A 19,971-nucleotide genomic window follows, 5' to 3' on the forward strand; every position below is an offset into this window, starting at 1 on the left:
AGCCCAGTGGGGGAAGTTCTGGCTTCTCCTCTAGGTTTGCTATGAGTTGGCATTGACTGGAAGTCTTGTGTTTGGTCAAAGTGTCAAGCACACGCACAGCCATCAAAGTGAGTTCTCAACCAGAGTGACCCTACGGGACAGGGAGTGGAGAGCCTCATCTTTCTTCAGAGGAGTGGTGGTGGTTTCGAACTGTTGACCTTGCAGTTAGCAGCCCATTTCATAACCACTACGCCACCAGGGCTCCTCTCACAGACCGGCATTTGTGTAAAAATCAATGAAAAGGATGACTAGCAAAATGAAATGGAAAAAAAAATCTCTAAGCTATAAAAAACACAGCCTCGAGTCTTTTCCCAGGATGAAACTTGTCAGGGATAAAACGACTCTACCCACTTGTACACGTTTCAGTTTCTGAACTCAGTCAGGGCATGTCATTAGCTCTTTGAGTCAAGTTGCTCAAAGGACTTCTTGCTTATCCATTGCCCTCCATTGAGGGTGAGAGGAGAGCCTGCAGAACCTTGTGGTTCACATCGGTACGTTTCAGAACGTTGCCACTATTTAACAGTGGCACCCGCTGAGTTGACTCCTGCCTACCCCACAGGGGGCATACAGAGTAGAGCTTGGCCTTACAGGCTTTGAATTTTTTTTTTTTTTAGGCTTTGAATATTAAGGGATCCGTTGTCTGCCTGCTCTTTCTTTCTCTTGTGGAGTGGCTGGGTGGGTTTGAACCTCCAGCTCTTAGGTTAGTAGCTCAGTGCAAACCGCTAGTGTACCTTGAGACTCCGGTTGTTGTCATGTAGGATTAAACTCTCTCTGAGGGTGCGGGTATTGCTCCAGAGGACTTGCCTTCTCAAAGCAGCCAGGCCGGCACCTGAATTCCCTTGGCACATACAATGCAGTGAAGGACCCACCGCTTTCACTGGGGAAGACCAGGAACTTCAGAGGGACAAAGGGAGGCGGGGAGGGGGTGCCAGAGAAATATCGCAGATCAACCCATTAGTAAAGATCCCAGAGCTGACCAGCCTGTGTGATCACGAGGTGTCAAAAGGATCAGTTATCAGGCATCAAAGAACAAAAAATCATTGTGAATGAGGGAGAGTGTGGGGTGGAGACCCAAAGCCCATCTGTAGGCCACTGGACATCCCCTTACAGAAGGGTCGCGGGGAGGGGATGAGCCAGTCAGGGTGTTGTGTAGCAATGATGAAACATATAACTTCCCGACATTGAGCCTCTACTGAAGTACTCCCTCAATGCAAGAATACTTTCTTCTATTAAATTGGCATTCTATGATACTCACCTTCTCGACACAACCGCTGAAGACAAAATGGGTACATAAGCAAATGTGGTGAAGAAAGCTAATGGTGCCTGGCTATCAAAAGATATAGCGTCTAGGGTCTTAAAGGCTTGAAGGTAAACAAGCGGCCATCTAGCTCAGAAGCAACAAAGCCCACATGGAAGAAGCACACCAGCCTGTGCGATCACGAGGTGTTGAAGGGGTCAGGTATCAGGTATCAGGCATCATCAGAACAAAAAATCTTACCATAGTGAATGAGAGGGGGAGAGCAGAGTGGAGACCCAAAGCCCATCTGTCTGCCGCTGGAGATCCCCTTGTAGAGGGGTCTCGGGGAGGAGATGAGCCAGACAGGGTGCAATGTAGCAACGATGAAACATACAACTTTCCTCTATTTCCTAAATGCTTCCTCCTCCCCTCACTAACATGATCCCAATTCTACCTTGCAAGGCTGGCTAGACAAGAGGATGGACACTGGTACAGATAGGAACTGGAAACACAGGGAATCCAGGGCGGAGCATCCCTTTAGGACCAGTGGTGTGAGTGGTGATACTGGGAACGTAGAGGGAGGGTGGGTTGGAAAGGGGGACTTGATTACAAGGATCTACATGTGACCTCCTCCCTGGGGGATGGACAACAGAAAAGTGGGTGAAGGGAGACATTGGACAGTGAAACATGACAAAAATAATAATTTATAAATTATCAAGGGTTCATGAGGGAGGGGGTAGCGGGGAGGGAGGGGAAAAATGAGGAGCTGATGCCAGGGGCTTAAGTGGAGAGCAAATGTTTTGAGAATGATGAGGGAAATGAATGTACAAATGTGCTTTACACAATTGATGCATGTATGGATTGTGATAAGAGTTGTATGAGCCCCTAATAAAATGATTTAAAAAAGAAAGAAACATACAACTTTCCTCTGGTTCTTGAATGCTACCTCCTCCGACTATCATGATCCCAATTCTACTTTATAAGTCTGACTAGACCAGAGGATGTACACTGGTACAGGTAGGAACTGGAAACACAGGGAATCCAGGACAGATAAACCCCTCAGGACCAATAACGAGAGTAGCAATTCCAGGAGGGTAAGGGGAAGGTGGGATGGAAAGTGGGAACTGATCACAAGGATCTACATATAATCTCCTCCCTGGGGGACGGACAACAGAAAAGTGGGTGAAGGGAGACGTCAGACAGTGTAAGACATGAAAAAATAATTATGAATTATCAAGGGTTCGGGAGGGAGAGAGGCAGTGGGGGGGAGGATGAGGAGCTGATACCAAGGGCTCAAGTAGAGAGAAAATATTTTGAGAATGATGATGGCAACAAATGTACAAATGTGCTTGGCACAATGGATGGACGGATTGTGATAAGAGTTGTACGAGCCTCCCAATAAAAAGATTTAAACGAAGAAGAAACAAACAGCGTGTGCACCTTTAAAATAAAGTGTGTTTAGTCTTTAAAAAAAAACCAAAAACCTCCCAGAGCTGGGCATAACATCCTGTGCCCTGCCAGTAGCCCACAGTGTCCATGCTGCTTTTGGGGGAGCAGGTCAGAAAGGTGGGGCTGACCGTTGAAAGGCAGTCTCCCAATGACATTGTAAAGCATCGGATTGGGATTTTTGCCCTCAGCTTGCCAAATGTGGGTGACCACACAGTTGCTGGCTCCGGATGGGCAGACTGTTGATTCGAATACACTCACAGAAAGCCTGGTGCGGGATCTCCCCAAATGCTGCCATCGAACACCCACTCTGACCAACGTGGACCCTGCAAGTCAGGGTTGACTCAATGTCTACATGCACAGCTGGTCAGGTTTGGGTTTTGGTCTGTTTTCTGGCTTTATTCAGTGACTGTGGGTGAAGACTTTATCCTTCCTCACCTCCCTCCAGGAAACACAGGCTGAACAAGGCTTGTTTGCTCCGCTTCTGCGCTGGAGTTGTTCCTCTGCCGGGGAGACAGTCCCGGTGCTTTCTTTCTAAATGTGCTGCAACTTGTCGAACAGCCTGTCTTTGTTACCTGGTGCTGCTGTCGCAGGAGCAAGCACCTCCTCCAGGTGACTGTGCCAAACGGAAACACCTTTGCTTACAGTTTAGGAGGCCCAAAGTCCGAATTTAGGACGCTGCCTCTAGAGCAGCAGTTCTCAACCTGTGGGCCGCGACCTCCTTGGGGGTTGAGTGACCCTTTGACAGGGGTCGCCCGATTCGTAACAGTAGCAAAAATGACAGTAATGAAGTAGCAACAAAAATAATTTTATGGTCGGGGGTCACCACCACATGAGGAACTGTCTGAAAGGGTTGCGGCATGAGGAAGGTTGAGAACCACTGCTCTAGGGCAATTGTTTTTTGCCAGCTCACAGTTCAGGAGGGAGAGCCCTGTCTCCTTTCAGCGTCTGTGGGCTCAGTGCCTGCCCCTTGGAGAGCTCCTGGGTCTTGGCGTCCATCTTCCCCTGGGCCCAGGAGGTTCTTATCACAGGGATCCTGCTCCTCCTCAGGCACCACTTTGGCTGCTTGCGCATCCTCTCCTTCATCTCTTGCATGAGACAAGGTGATGCAGGGCTCACATACCCTCCCCTGCACCCCTTACCACTGCCGGGCTGGTCACATCACTGTGTGTGTGTGTGTGTGTGTGTGTGACCACATCACTGCCAAACCACTGAGAATCATGGACAGCCAAGTTGACACACGTATATTGGGGACATAATGCAACTCAAGACCAAACGAAAGCCTATAATAATTCTTCAGTGTTTCATCCTTATAAGAACTCGGGTTCACTGTGAACCCCCCTCCGGGTTATCTTTCTTCAGTAGGAGGAGGAACTCTTTGTGCTTCTTCATGATAAACTCTGAAACCAGACTCTGCCATTGAGTCAATTCTGACTCATAGACACCCTGTAACGACAGAGCAGGACTGCCCCTGGGTTTCCAAGACTCTAATTCTTTACGAGAACAGAAAGTCCTGTCTTTCTCTCCAGGAGCAACTGGTGAGTTTGAACTGCTGACCATGCAGTTAACAAGCCCAATGCATAACCACTATGCCACTGGGGCTCCTTATTATCAACTAGAAATCTTAAAAAGAAGCCACTTGGTTTCTCTCCAAAGGCATTTCTCCCCACCTGCATCCTGTAAAGCATGGACGTGGAAATGATATACTGCTACCATGTAGAGTGACAACGGCCCTTCCTTTTGGGTGTGTGGTAATAAATGTACACACACAAGCCTGCCATGCCACCATCTTTTTACATGTAGAGAGCCCAGTGACACGGGTATCTATTACCTCTTTCTGTTTCCAGTGTTTCTCTCATGGAACAGCTGGTGGTCTTGAACTGCTGACCTTGAGGTCAGCAGCCCAATGCTTAACCCACTGTCCCACCAGGGCTCCTCCTGCCCTTGGTAACCATTAGTAAACTCTGATCTTGCTACATTTGAGAAAGCCCTTTCACCTGCCTTATTGATGGCCGGATGCCCACCATATTGGAGGGGAAGGGGTTCTGGGTAATCTCTGCTGGACCAGGAGTCCAGGCTGTGGTATCATGAGACCAAAGCTGTAGCTCTCCAACCATGTCTGTTGTGGCCTGGGTGAGATCTCTCCATCACCCTCACTGGGCGGGTGGGTCTCCATCAGCAGCCACTCAGGGTCTGGGTAATGTGTGTGTGTGAGCCAGCAGCCCGAAGCAGACCAGTTCACCGACCGCCCTGGCTTCCCTGCCCTTGCCTGCATCTGAGCCGAGAACGAGAAGATCAGCTCTCATGACTTGTAGTGAAAGAAGGGCTCAGGCTGTGGAACTGAATGGCCCAGGTTTGAATCCTAGCCCTGCCTTTCCTGCCTGTGGGAGCTGGGGCAGGTGCCATGAGGACTTTTATGTGAGAAGCCAGGGAAAAGGAGAGCATGCCTCTTGGGGTGAGTGGGTCCCATGAATAACCTGTGGGTGTGAAGCGCCCTGAAGGCGTGGACCATGTGCTTCCTTGTTGCTGAAGGACACTCAGCTGATAGATGGATGGAGGGCTGTCTGTGGCCCTGACACCGTACCCTGGAGGTGGTGTTCCCGGCTGCCGACCAGCCAGCCTCTGGCACGGGTGACCCCTCCCAGTGATGGCGGTGCTGCCTGGCTTAGCTCCCTGGTGCTGCGGTGACGGAAGCACAGGGAATCTCTCTCCCAGTGCTGAGAGAAGCCCAGCTCCAGGCGCCGTGGGCTTTTTCTTCTCTCTTCAGCTTCTGTTTCCGGGATCATGTGGTTTTCACATGACATGGCCCCTGTCTCCCCAGCCAACTCTCCTTCCGGAACCTGCTCCTTTTCTAGCTCCAGAGACACTGCAGACGACCCTACACTAACACTGCCTCATTGACACAAGAAAGAGTTGCCCCAGTCCGGAATCAGAGCTCAGGTGTTGAAGGGGTCAGGATTTACGGCACATCTATTTGGGAGCCACGGTCGCCTCTCCCCCAGTTGAGGACTGGGCCATTGGGATCTCAAGGCTTTCCCTGATGGCCTTTCAGAATAGATCACCGGCCGGTCTAGTCTGAAAGCTCAGCGGAACCTGTCCAGCAGCATAGTGACACGCAAGCCCCACCAACAGATGGGGGTGGGGGCTGTGCATGTGGGGCCAGGGATTGAACCCTCATCTCCTTTGTGGAAGGTGTGACAGCTCCACTCCTGAGGACACTGCTCCATGGCCATTGAATCAATTCCCACTAAAAGGTCAGTGTGGAACTGTCCATGGGGGATTTCTGAGACTGACTATAGGAGCAGAAAGCCTCATCTTTCTCCTACACCGTGGTTGGTGGGTTTGAACTGCTGACCTTCTTAGCAGTCCACTTCATAATCCCCACACCACCAGGACTCTCAAACCAGCAGTTCTCACCCTGTGGGTCGCGATTCAGTGACCCTTTCACAGGGGTCCCCCGATTCATAACAGTAGTACAATGACAGTTATGAAGTAGCAATGAACTAAGAGCCCCGAATAAAGTGATTTATTAAAATTTTAAAAAGGAAAACTCGTAACATGAACAAAAAAATATAGAGTACTAATCTAGCAATAAATGCACTATATCAATCTAACAATAAATATGTAAAAATTAATTAGAAAACAAATATATATATAAAGAGGAAAATTTATGGTTGTGGGGGGGTCACCACCACGTCAGGAGCTGTATTAAAGGGTCGAGGCATGAGGAAGGCTGAGAACCACTGCCTAGACAACTCTGCTGGGCTCTGCCAAATGGTTCAGACACGGCCCTCGTCCTGTTGAGCTGCGGCCGCGTGTGGGGCGGGGAATCATTTTGGAAAGGACCAGAGGGATCTCAGTCCTTACAGGCCTTAAGGTCCCTGTCCCCGCTGCTTGCCTCAGCCGTTAGACGTGAAAGTGAACGTGCTAGGTCAGCAATGAGCTGCCTGTGTTCCAAGAGAAGGGTCTTTGCAGAAACCATTGGCAAGCCGGCCCTGGCCCTTGGGCTGTGGTTTGCTGCCCAGTGATGTACTGGCCAGACATGCGAAAGGGTCACAAGTAAGTTATTAAAAACTGATAAATGAGAAGAAGCTACACAGGGCCTGTGAGAGAAGGGGCAGAGAAGATCTCTCTGAAGATGTGCTCTTTCGGGCCAGCGGTGAGGAGGAGGGGCCAGAGGACGAGGGGTGGTATTCTGTTCCAGGCAGAACGGACGGTTTTGGAGAGTCAGAGAAAGGACCAAACTGGGATTGAGCATCTTAAAAATCCCGCAGTGTCACGGACTGTGCATTTCTCTCTTTCAAAGACCAAGCACTTACATTCTGCAGCTTTGCTTTGGATAAAGACGGTTACTGTTTTCTGATTTGGAATGCATGCGTATTTCAATAAATACCAAAGCACATCAGGTCGACGCTCTGGTAACATCATAAACTGAAACACTAAGGCCCAAGGGGACTCTTCAGGCTAGAGGAGAACTGGCCCTCTGGATACCGGAGATGAAATCTTTATAGGAGGAGGCACCTCATCTTTCTTCCGCGATGCTGCGGGCGGGTTTGGATGAAAAGATTGGCAGCCCAAGGCTAAACCATTGCACCATTAGGGCCTCTACGGACATTCTTGCTCATGAACTCACTGCCATTGAGTCGATTCTGACTCACGGCGACCCCGTAGAACAAGGCAGCCATGCCCCTGTGGGTTTCCAAGATTGCAATTCTTTATGGAACTAGGAAGCCTCATCTTTTTTTTAAAATCATTTTATTGGGGGGCTCCTACAAATCTTATAACAATCCCTCATCAATTGTATTAAGCACACTTGTCCAAATGTTGCCATCAACATTTCCCAAACATTTTCTTTCTACTTGAGCCCTTGATATCAGCTTCTCTTCCCCCCCTCTTCCTCTCCCCCTCATGAATCTTTGATCAATTATATATTATTATTTCATGTCTTACACTATCCATTGTCTCCCTTCACCCATATTTCTGTTATTCATCTCCTGGGGGGGGGCGGGGAGGCTATATATCTAACCTTGGATGGGCTTCCCCCTCTCCCCCTTCCCTACCATCTCCTTACCCTCATGATAACGCGATTCCAACTACTGTTCCTGAGGGTTTTATTTGTCCTGAATTCCATGTGTCGAGAACTCTTACCTGTAGCAATGTGTCTGCTCTTGTCTAGCTGGATTTGTAGGTAGAAATGAGTCATGGTAGTGGGGGAGGAAGCATTCAGGAACTAGAGGAATGATGGGTGTTTCGGTGCTAGGCTGCACCCTGGTTGAATTGTCTCTTCCTTGTAACCCTTCTGTAGGGGGATGTCCAATTGTCTACAGATGGGCTTTGGTCTCCATCCCAACCCCTCTCTCACATCGATATAATTGTTTGTTTTGAATCTTGTGATACCTGATACCTGATCCTGTCAACACCTCATGATCCCCAGGCCTGTGTGCTTCTTCCAAGTGGTCTTATTTGCTTCCCTGTTAGATGGCTGCTTGTTTGACTTTATGCCTTTAAAACTCGAGATGGTATATCTTTTGGTAGTCGGGCACCATCCACCTTCTTCACCACATTTGCTTTCACACCCATTTTGTCTTTAGCCATCCTGTTGGGAAGGTGAATATCAAAGTGTGGTAGATTATTAGAACAAAGTGTTCTTGTGTTTAGGGAGGCCTTGAGTAGAGGCCCAAAGTCCATCTGCTATCTTAATACTTAGCATAAATATATATACATTGGTCTCTGTCCCATTCATTATAAATTAGTATATTTACATATATACATGCCTATAGCTATACCTCTATAAATAGTTTTGCCTCCTAGTTCTTTCATCTATTTCCTTTCACCTTCCTCTTGTCCCACTATCATGGTTACCCTTCATTTGGCTCTCAGTAAATCCTCTCAAATTGCACCTGATCAAACCTGGTATGTTAAGGAAACAGCCCAGCCCAGTTCTTAAGTCCATAAGTTCAATATTAAGCCCATATGTTGATACTGGTCGATAAATTCCTCTTTAGACTCACGCAGCCATGCAATGACACAGTACAGGGAGACCACAGCCCAGTGGGTGGGAAGTCTTGTGGATCCAGTGGTGCTGGAAGCATCTCAGCACTGTTTTGGGTCTCCACGTGGCTCCTCCAGCTCCAGGGCGCTGGCTGCCAACAGCATAGCTCCTTGTGGCTGGTCAACAGGAATGTCTCGCAGAGTGTGCGGCAGAGAGAGTATGTCTGGGCTCCAGTGAGCTATTTATCTCCTTCGTGCCTCCAAATGAGGTCATCAAGTTGAGACCTGATTGATAGGCTGGACTCTACCCCCTTCACATGTTGACAGGAGATTATGTAACTGTCACAGTTCTTTATCCTGGACGTATGCAGAGCAGATGGTCAGTTTCACACAGAACGGAGCATGCCCCTTCTGCTTCAGCGTGTTTGCTGCAGTCCCCTCCATGTAACGTCATTCATCCCAGGTCCCTTGCTTCCGGTTTCCATCCTCCTCCTCTCCTAACCCTTGTGGACTTACCCGTTCATCCTTGGGTAATTGCTGCCTTTTTGGTCTTGGATGGGTGATTCATTCCAAGAAAGGCATACCTCCCTCCCTTGGGTTGTTGTTCCCCTAACGACTTGTCCATTGTTTGGCTGGAAATTGAGCTATGGAGGGGAGCTGAGATCCAGACCTGAAGGGGCCATTGTCTCCAAGGTACCACCAGTCACTAACCAACCAGAAGACTTACACCATTTTTATGACTTTACCTCAGAGGGTTAACGGAAGACGAAAATGACTACAAATGCATATAGCGTGAACAATGATTGGACATGGTAAATGCTACTTATGTGTTATCTATAAATATTACTAATGATATCTGAGGAACCATGGACTATAATTTCGCCTGCAAGTTTTCCCGGGGTTTGGGCAGGCTGCTCCTGAATCCTCCTCTGACTGGTGGCTAAGTCGTTTCCTCTGCCCATCACTTTCTTCATGGGGCGGTAGCAATGACTTGGGCATTGGACATCTGGCCATACTAACTCTCTGAGGACTCACCCTTTACGTACTGCCTGCCCTTTGGACACAGTTGATCAGGAAAATAACCTTTTGAACATAGACCTGAAAATGGGACTTAGTACAGAATTCTCCTGTGTTGACTGCTAACTGAAAGGTAAAGGTTGGCAGTTTGAGAACTATCCTTTCCCCTCAACATGGTGGCAGAAAAAAAACCCTGCCATCTACTTCCAAAAGATCACCTCCATTGAAACTCCATGGTGTACAGGCTACCGCTCCCATGCTAGCCCAGGCTAGGTCGGGCTGGCTGGAGAAGCAACAGCAGTGACACGCACATCTGTACAGGAAAGAACTTTGTGCCAAGAGAAGTCCTGTTCAACCAAGAAGGCATCCCGGTCAGTTCCCCTGAAGCCCATGCGTCCAAGGCCAGCCGGAGTCCTCTTCAGACTCACGGCGTTACGGGCCAACGATGCAGAAAGGTGAATCGGGATGCAGGAAGATCACAGGCTGGTGCTGAGTCACTGGATCCAGGGTTGGTACTAACGTGGCCGGGTTCAGACCACCTGGAGACAGGTACAGCGTCCAAGGGAAGTCTCAGTGAGGAGGCAGGTGAAATGCCAGAGAGGAAAGCGAAGTTCCCAGTGTCTCACCTCTGAAAAGGCCACACCCACCAGAAGGCACCATCGGGCTGACCTGAATGACAGATGGGACCTCACCCGTACACCTTCACACAGGGTCAAGCTGACATAAAATCTAACTGCCACAGAGACCCTTCGGGGTCATCCTGCATTGAAATCCACTCAAAGGCAATTATTCCCGGTGTTTATTTTGTTTTAAGCTGGTCATAGACTCATGGTTTGTAATTCATGACTTCTTCCCTGGTTACCTAGAAATGTTTGCCTTTTATTTTTGACCTTCCTTGGCTCCTCCCTTCTCCACCTTGCACAAAGGCGTGAGATACTGTGTCTCCGAGTAAAGATCAGTGGGCTGCCCTGTGGTGCTCTTGGGCAAGTTCACTTGTCTGGGTCTTTGGCCTCTTTGCTGGTGAACTGGTCCAGCTGAGCCCCAGGCCACACCTTGGCCCCCGCGGCTCCTTGGTCCCCCTTGCTTCATGCTGCGGCAGGTTTCTTGTTCTCCTGCCTGGTCTGGTACTGCCCCTGCTGTCCTCCTCTTGGGCAAGGGCTGCCTGGCTCCCTCCCTCCCTTTGTACCTCCTTAAGAAAGAATTTCCAACTTGTTTTTCTTCTAAATTGCTGTAAAAAAAGAAACCCTTTTATGCCCATCTTGTGCCTCTATGAGTCATCCCTTGTGGGCTTTTGTGACGGTTTGTTTTGGGGTTTGGTGCCACCCCTCTGCAGCCACAGAATTGCTTTCAGGGGTGCTTTGAAGAGCTAGTGTTACGGTCTTCCTGTTGGAACTTGTCCCAGCCCAGGTCTATTTTTAATCAAGTTGGGGGCGTTGCTTCTCGAAGGTCCCCATATCTCTTATTCCCTCTTTCCTCCCTTCGATGGAAATTAGGACTCTCAGTCTCTTCGTGTGGCAGAACCTATGATTCTAGCCCCCTCCCTCTTCCCACCATGAACCCCTTCCTGGCTTAGCATCTGGTCGTACAGTAAGCTTATTCCAGCTCCTCCGGTTTGCTTTTTGTGCCCTTGTGCTGGGTGCTTGAAATAGACTGGCAGCCTCTCAGGTTTGTAATGCATTCCCTCCTTGCTGTGCTTGGTTCTCCTAGGAACAGGCAGGTTGGGTGTCAATGGCCAGACCCCCTCAGTCAGGTAACCAAAGTCAAGGGAGGTGGCGTGACCAGCAGGTTCCTATGGACAGCTCTCAGGTGTTTGCTGAGGGCCTCAGGAACTGGCCTGCCCAGTGTTAATATACTAATGTTTTACTACAGTTTTATTTGCAAACACTAGATAGGCTCATTGAAAGAAATTCTAGCGGTTGAAACGATAAAAAGGAAAGCCCCTTCCTGACCTCAGCTCCCAGCTGCATGCTCCAGACACTGGTAACCACTGATAATAACTTCTCAGGGACTCTTCCAGGACTTTCAGTGAAAACACAGGGGATGGGGCTCCATTATGCCTTGGGCTGCTAACCACAAGGTCATCGGTTCTGACCTACCAGTTGCTCCATAGTAGAAATGTGAGGTTTACTGCTCCCCAAAAGACTTCTAGCCCTGTAAACGCCCCAGGGGCAGTTGTGCTCTGTCATGCAGGACTGCTATGAGTCAGAATGACCCGATGGCAGTGAATCTGTGGTCCATTTCTATAGCAAGGGAAGACTTACCCAGACATGGCTGGTCAAGTCTACATCTACAGGTAGCAAAGGACTCCCTTCTGAGCTCACTTGATTGGGCCATGTGGCTAGACTGGCCAGGGGGTCTTGAGCAGGGCTGATGTATGCAACTTTTTAGATACCCCCTTATGAGGGAAGGAGAAGACATTACCTTTGTTTTCTGTTTCCCACTGGCTGAGGTGAGAGGATGGGGTGAGGTGGTGTAGCTTGCTTGGTTCCAAAGACAGAAGCTGATCCTGGAGGATGGCAGAGCAACAGGGCAAAAGGAGCCTGAGCTTACTACCCCCACCCCTCTTGACCTATGAACAAAACTTGGCCATCATCTAGTTGATTCTGACTCGTGGAGACCCTATAGGACAGGGTAGGACTGTCCCTGTGAGTTTCCGAGATTGCAACTCTAAGAAACTAGAAAGCCACATCCTTCTCTCGCAGAGCGGCTGGTAGATTCAAACTGCTGACCTTGTCGTTAGCAACCTAACATGTAACCCACTACACCACCAGGGCTCCTTCCCCTACCCTCTAGAGCTGCCATATCAATCCTGCACTACTATTTCTTGAACATTTACATGAAAACAAACCTGGACTTACATCTTGTTTAAGCCCCATGCAATCGCCTCCATGGCGGTGAGGGAGTTTTGAAGTATTTGGACGAGGCAATCGCAGAAGTCCACAGGGGCAGTGTACTCTGCCTAGAGGGTAGTTAGGAGTCAGAATCAACTCAACCTTGTCTTTCTCCCCCTCAGAGCATCTGGTGGTTTTGAACGGCTGACCTTGCAGTTAGTAGCCCAATGCATGACCCATTACCCCACCTGAGTTCCTTCTGGAACCCTAGATAGGGTCTATACAAGTCTGAATCAACTTGCTGGCAGTGAATTTGGTCTGGATGTTATTTGTCAGTTCTTGCGTGGTCCATCAGGAGAAAGATGGGGCTTCCTGCCCCCACAAAGAGTGGCAGTCTCAGACACAGGGTCGCCTCTATAGGGTTACTGTGAGTTGGCATCGACTCAGGGGCAGTGAGTTGTATTGGAAGTGGTGTATTAGAATTGACCTGAAGGCAACAGGTTTGGTTTTTCTTTTATAGGACCTTTTGTGGCAGTCATACCTTTTGGCACTGGTGTAGCCTAGCATTGCAGGATCGAAAGATATGGTCATTGAACGTTTGCTCCAGCCTACCTAGTTGATCTTCGGTGGAGACATAGTAAGTACTTGCCATTGTTCTCCTCTCACGAAGCAGTCCACACCTGTCCGTGTTCGTCTATCCTGGAGAGGGTTCCTCTGAACACCGTGACTTCCAAAATCTCTTTGGGATGCTCACCTTCATGTTATCAGTGGAAGAGGCCAGCATGTGAAGCAACGGATTGCTTTCAAATATCTATTTGTGTGTGTGTGTGTGGCAAAACCTTCACTTTCTGTCCATGAGCGAGCAACAATTCTTAGAGTGTGTGTCTTGCAGAAGACAAGGGGGGTTGGAGGAACAGGGGCACAGGGCACTGAGTAGTCCTCCTTGTACGGCTGCCAGGGAGAGTCTGCACAGCTGTGTTCAAATCATCATGTACATGGAAGCTGCTCAGCCAGCCAGCCCTGTCTGAGCTTCCTCTCTGCCCATCAGCAGGTGTTGTGGGCTTTCTGTGTCTTGACCCCAGGGAATACAGCCCTGAGCAGATCAGGCTTTGATCTTTGACCCCATGGAGAGAGGTTTTTAAAATTATTAACCAAATAAAGATTGGATGTTTAAATTTAAATTTAAAAAAATACAAACAACTAACTCATAGCGGCGGAGTCAGTTCTGACTAAGTCAGACTCCGCAACCTGGAGAGCTCGGTACAGGCATGGGCACTGACTCGCAGGTGTCAGGGCTAGCATTTACCTGGAGATTTTTTTGGCGGGGGTGGGTGGGAGGGTGACTACATTCAATCTCGAACATCTGCCTATCGCTTCACATCCTTTCAGCTGCGTGGGCTTGACCTTCAATGTGGTGGGGGACCATTAGCTTGCTGTTTTTAACCCCTGCACCCCCTGGTGCCTCCACCGTGCTTCCTGCCCCTCACCCTGTAAAGGCTGCCCCAGCCAAGGTCTCTCTTTCACTCACCACCACACGCCACTCAAACTCACTGCCATCCAGTTGATTCCGACTCATCATGACCCTGTAGGACAAGGTAGAAATGCCCCGGAGAAATTTTGAGATTGTAACTCTTTATGGGAGCAGAAAGTCCTGCCCTTCTGCCTGTGGTTTTGAACTACTGTCTTTGCATTTAGCAGCCCAATGCATAACCACGACGCCCCTCCACCCCACTAGAAGACTGTTAAGGTAGATAGGAAAAGAAGTAGCGGAGACCCTAGCTAGAAATTTCCCAGTAGCAGAAATCACAGGTTAACTCAGACTCGATGGCCACCTCAGACAGAAAGATGTCATGAAACCTGGTTTCCTGTGCCATGCTTTTATGTCTGACACGCCTCCTGGGCTCTCAGCCACCCGTTCTCATTACGCTTCACAAATGGCTACTGGGGGTGTATTTAATATGTGTGATGCACATGGATTCATGGTGGAGATGGAGCTTTATTGGAATTGTTTAGTGGTTTTTATGTTATATCATAAAATTCTGCCAGAATTTGATGAGTACCGCTAAAAAAAATTCTGTTTTGTGTATGGAGGTGTGTTTTGTGTGTGTGTGCATGGAGGCAATGAAAACCAGGCACGCGTGCACACACACACACACACACACACACACACACACACACACTGAAATGTATCTCTCCTATCAAATAACCACTGCGCTCACGTCTCAGATGACGGGACGGGCGGAGGATGCAGAAACAGTGACAGGCTCCAGGAATCGAGTGGAAACAGATGATCTTGATATGAAGGTGCAGGCTTCTGAAGTTCTGTTCGCTCAGAATTCGGTGGCTTTTGCATGAAGCATTTGCATGGTGGTAAGTGGCCAGGTGTAAGGAGCCCTGGTGGTGTTGTGGGTGACACATTGGGCTACCAACTCCAAGGTTAGCAGTTCAAACTCATCAGCTGCTCTGAGCGGGGAAGATGAGGCTTTCTGCGCCTGTGGAGAAATCGCAGGGGCAGTTCTACTCTGGGTTGTAGGGTCACTGTGAGTCTGAATAGCCCCGATAGCAGTGAGTTTGTGTTTTGATGACCCCACTTCTGGGCCATGTCTTCCCTCAAGGAGAAATGATAATTATATGAGTCAAGTTAGGTAGCTTTGGTTGGTTTGTGCCCTTCAGTGAGATTCCTCCCTTGTAACCCAGCATGGTGTCCTTAGCAGATGTTGGAAACAACCCAACGTAATCGTCTCTTTTTACCATTTTTGAAAATACCTGTATCCTATATCTTTACAATCTGTGAAGGGTGATAAATTTAGGATGTGAGATTGCTCTTGAGAGAGCCGCAAAGGCAAACAAGCTTTTCCTACCCACCCCCCAAAGGCCTAACCATGTTGGACTGAGTTTTGGGCACTCTCTCTAAGCCCAGTATAGTCACCCAAGCACTGAGGTGCAGTGATATTGCCAGGTCCTTAGTGGGGCTCAGTAGTGGTTTTGAAGGATTACTCTCATGTAACTCCCAGGGTTATGGAACCCGAGGTGAAAATGCTAGCATCACCACGTGCTGCTCGCTGCTGTTGAGGGGCCTGCTGACTGATGATGACCCACACACGGGCAAGGAATGCTGTCCGGCTCTGCGCATTCCCATGATGGGTTAGCAATCAGACCGCTGTGGTCCACAGGTTTTTAGTGGTTGATTTCTGGAAGCTGATGGCCAGACCTTTCTTACAAGGTTGTCGTAGCCTGGTAGCTCTTGGAAGCCCCACTGACATCTGTTTTATAGCTAGACATCTGCAGACAAGAGTGGTGGTAGCTTGAGGTGTATCGGTTGGGAATCTCCCTACGCGGAAGGTGAGAATTCTTCCACTGCTTTGCTCCACCACTTACTGACTGCGGCCCCTGGGCAGATTGTGCAGCTAGGTCAGCAGTTTGAAACCACCAGCTGCTCCGTGGGAGAAAGATGGGGCTTTCTACTCCCGTAAAGAGTTACAGTCTCGGAAACTCACCAGAGCAGTTCTTCCCTGTCCTGTAGGATTTCCGTGAGTCGGCATCGCCTCGACGGCACTGAATTTGGTTTGGGTTTTCTAAGCTTTAAGTTTCTTGTTTGTTACATGGGGGAAGGGGCCACACTTCCTCTTAGGGTCAGTGTGAAGGTATGTTATGTGATGTGCATGTATGGAAATTGTTAAAAATAAATATACATATACATGATATACACATAAAAAATAGGGTCAGTTACTCTGTCCATGTTGAAGTGTAAAAGCGGTCCCTGTAGCTAACCATTTGAAAATTGGTAAGCGTTAGATTGTATTTCACCATCGTGCACAATATGCCATGGAACCTTCACCTTGGTGTCTACCATACTGAAAGCTGCTGCTGCCCACCCTACTTCCGCCAGCCGTCTCTTCTCCCCAGCCTCCTTGTCTTCCCCTTGCTCTGCTTTATTTCCCCCATGCTACTCATCGCTCTTTAGTATTCTGCCTAATGGGCTGCGTCGTGGCCCAGCTGCTTGGGTCACTAGAATGCAAACTCCATGCCAGTGCCTCGAATAGTGTCTGCGCAGAGAGGATGCACACTAACCGTTAGGATGAAGACGGCAACCGTGGAACCATGGACCGGGCTGACGTGATTCTTGCTCCAAGCTACAACCAAGCCCACAGCCAGTGAGTCGATTCTGACTCACAGTGACCCTATAGGGCGGAGTAGAATTGCCCTAGTGGGTTTCTGAGGCTGTAGCTCTTCAGCGGAGTGGAAAGCCTCATCTTTTCTCTTGCAGAGCAGCTCTGGGTTTTGAACTCCTGACTTTGCAGATAGCAGCCCAACCCACAACCCACTACGCTGACAGGGCTCAGTCCCATGATTCTACACACCATCAAATATCACAAGAGCCGCTGCCGCCCTCTGAACTTACACTCTGTTCTTTGGGAGGCCCCAGGGAGGTGTATGGAAGTGGCACATGGAAATTCTCCCCTGATAGAAGATCACGGCGGCCAAGTACAAGAGGTTTGCAGGGCTGGGTGCGTTGGTGAGGAGAGGGATAGGAGCGACGGGCTTGACGACTCACCTGTTCACATTGAGCGCCTTTACTTTCAGCCTCGGAGCCATCCAAGGGACATGCTTGTCTCAGGGGAGGACGCTTTTAAGTTGTCTTTTAACTTTCTTGTCTCCTTTGCTTGGAACCAATCCTTTGTTTCTTTTTGCCTTTCCTTAGGGCACCAATGCCTCTGCTCTGGAAAAAGACATTGGCCCAGAGCAGTTTCCAATCAATGAACACTACTTCGGATTGGTCAATGTAAGTATTTCAACATGCATGCTTTGAAAAAGAAAATCCAATGGCTGAGTGCTTGAAGCAGTTCTACTGGCATTTTCATCATTACCGTCTTCAAGTAATTGTTCCTGCTCCTTAGTAGCAGCAGATAACTGCAGAAAGGGACATTTTGATCCATTTGCGAAGGGCTGGGCTAGCCCGGGCGTGGGGGAGGTTTTAATGGGTACATCTGATTCTCATTTTTTCCTTCTGTGCTTCAAGGGGTTTCCTTTGCACCCACTACTTTCCAAGCCATCATGTTAGACTTTGTAGCAACGTCTACAGTGAAACTGTCTCCCTCCAGTGTCTGGATGGTTCCCTCTCGCTTCTTGTTTCAGTCTGTGTCCGTACAACCAGGGTTTTCAGTTACCAGCTCATCACCAGTCATGCTAACATGATAACCTGGTGGTGGCAGAGCCCGAGACTGAAACTCCATGCAGCAGGTACAGATGGGGGCAAATTTCTCTCGTTTCTATTTGACTGGCCCTCAGCAAGAAAACCAGCTGCCATCGAGTCAATTCTGACTCAGGGTGACCCTGTGTGTGTCAAGGTGGAACTGTGCAACTTAAGCTTCCCAGTAGCTGGTTTTGGGGTGTGGATTGACAAGCTTTTCTTCTGAGGTCCCTTGAAAATTTCATTTTTATTGTAAGAAATTATTTTATTGGGGGCACGTTCAGCTCTTCTAACAATTCACACATCCATTGTATCAAGCACATTTGTACATATGTTGTCTTCTGAGGTACCTGGGAGGAGATTCGGACCCCTAGACGTTCCATGAGCGGCTGAGTCCTTTTTCACCACCCAGAGACTCCGTGTTCACCACCCCCACCCTTGTATGTGCCTAAGCCCTGTGTCCTTGCTGTAGCCGCGGAGAATGGTAGTATTTCCCTCCGCCCTCCTGAGCTCTCTGCCTCCCCGGATCTGCACGGAAGTGTTAAAGTGCCGTCAAACATTCACTCGCAACACCGATTTTCTAGGACAACCGCCTGGACCACGTTATGTTAGTGCCCAGGTGTGGTAGGTAGGGCTTGCCACCGGGGAGGTCGAAGCTGATCTCGGCAAGCGAATGGCAGCCGGTGTTCTCGTGAGAAGGGACCTGGCTTTGCAGAAATGCTGCTTTAAGGAGGAGCTTGAACTCTGCCTGGGCTGCTCACTAGCAGGGCAATCTTGGGTAAGTTGCCTGACTTCTCCAAGCCTGTTTTCCCATCTGCCAAAGGGGGGATGGAGATGTCACCGGTGTCCTGGGCTCATGCAAGAAAGTCAGTGAGAGCTTCTATTTCCGACCCTGGCACGAGGCCAAGAGGCAGGTTTTGGGCACTTGGTAAATGTTAGCTCTTAGGGACCCGGTGTAAGGCATCATTGGGAAAAAAAAGAATATATATATGTGTGTGTGTGTATGTACATACATACACCATAGTGAATGAAGGGGGAAGTGCAGAGTGGAGACCCAAGACCCAAGTGTTGGCCACTGGAGATCCCCTCATAGAGGGGTTTAGGAGAGGAGATGGGTCAGTCAGGGTGCGATGTAGTACCGATGAAGAACACAGCTTTCCCCCATATCCTGGATGCTTCCTCCCCCCAACTACCATGATCCGAATTCTACCTTGCAGGACTGGATAGGACAGAGGTTGTACACTGGTGCATATAGGGGCTGGAGGCACAGGGAATCCAGGGTGGATGATACCTTTGGGACCAGGGGTCTGAGGGGCGATGCTGGGAGAGTGGAGGGTGAGTGGGTTGGAAAGGGGGAACTGATTACAAGTATCCACATGTGACCTCCTCCCTGGGAGATGGACGGCAGAGAAGAGGGGGAAGGGAGACTCTGGATAGAGCAAGATATGACAAAATAACAATCTATAAATTATCAAGGGCTCATGAGGGAGGGGGGAACGGGGAGGGAGGGTAAAAAAAAGAGGACCTGATGCAAAGGGCTTGGGTGGAGAGCAGATGCTTTGAAAATGATTAGGGCAAAGAATGTACAGATGTGCTTTATACAATTGATGTATATATATGTATGGATTGTGATAAGAGTTGTATGAGCCCCTAATAAAATATAAAAAAAAATGTTAGCTCTTTTTCTTCCCCAGAAACTGTCACTGGACCGACCCTTCCTCACCAGGCGGTGGGGCAGGGGGACTTGGGTAAAGGAGGGGAACTTGAGGAGAAAGACAAGAAGGTTGGATGGAGCAAGGCTAAATTTGTGGAACATAGAGAGCTGTGTTGGTTAAACTCTGCTGTCAGTCTCCCCGCATGGTCACGTAGCCATTGTGCCCAGGCCTCCGCTCAGCCCCGGCTTGGAGGGAACGGAATTAAGGCCACTTCTTCCTGGGTGGAGGGACTGTGAGAGCCAGGCGGATGAACTGCCCCATGGACGCTCCCTTCAATGATAATTGATGGACATTTCAGGCTCTCGGTTAAAAAAAAAGAAGAGAGGCTTATCTATTATATAATTGTGGTGAAGTCGATTAAAATTGCATGTGGCGATAGGAAATTTCCTATTTCAGCACACGTAGACATGCCCTCCAAAGTACAGTGGAGCATCTGTCTTGCTCTCGGCCAGGTGACACACGGGCCGGCCGCCTCGCGGGTTCTCTGTCCCTCCCAGGCGGCGC

The 19,971-nt window shown here is 49.1% G+C and overlaps 1 protein-coding gene across 1 annotated transcript in view; it reads left to right on the plus strand.

Moving 5' to 3' along the window:
- Positions 1-19,971, plus strand: part of USP46 (ubiquitin specific peptidase 46) — a 72,373-nt gene that overhangs the window by 17,806 nt on the left and 34,596 nt on the right. Inside the window, exon 2 of the mRNA XM_075544347.1 lies at positions 17,264-17,344. Coding sequence (XP_075400462.1) covers positions 17,264-17,344 — 81 coding nt within the window. The remainder of the gene's footprint in view (positions 1-17,263; positions 17,345-19,971) is intronic.

Source organism: Tenrec ecaudatus, chromosome 3 (genome assembly GCF_050624435.1).
Source record: "Tenrec ecaudatus isolate mTenEca1 chromosome 3, mTenEca1.hap1, whole genome shotgun sequence".
Classification (NCBI taxonomy): Eukaryota; Metazoa; Chordata; class Mammalia; order Afrosoricida; family Tenrecidae; genus Tenrec; species Tenrec ecaudatus.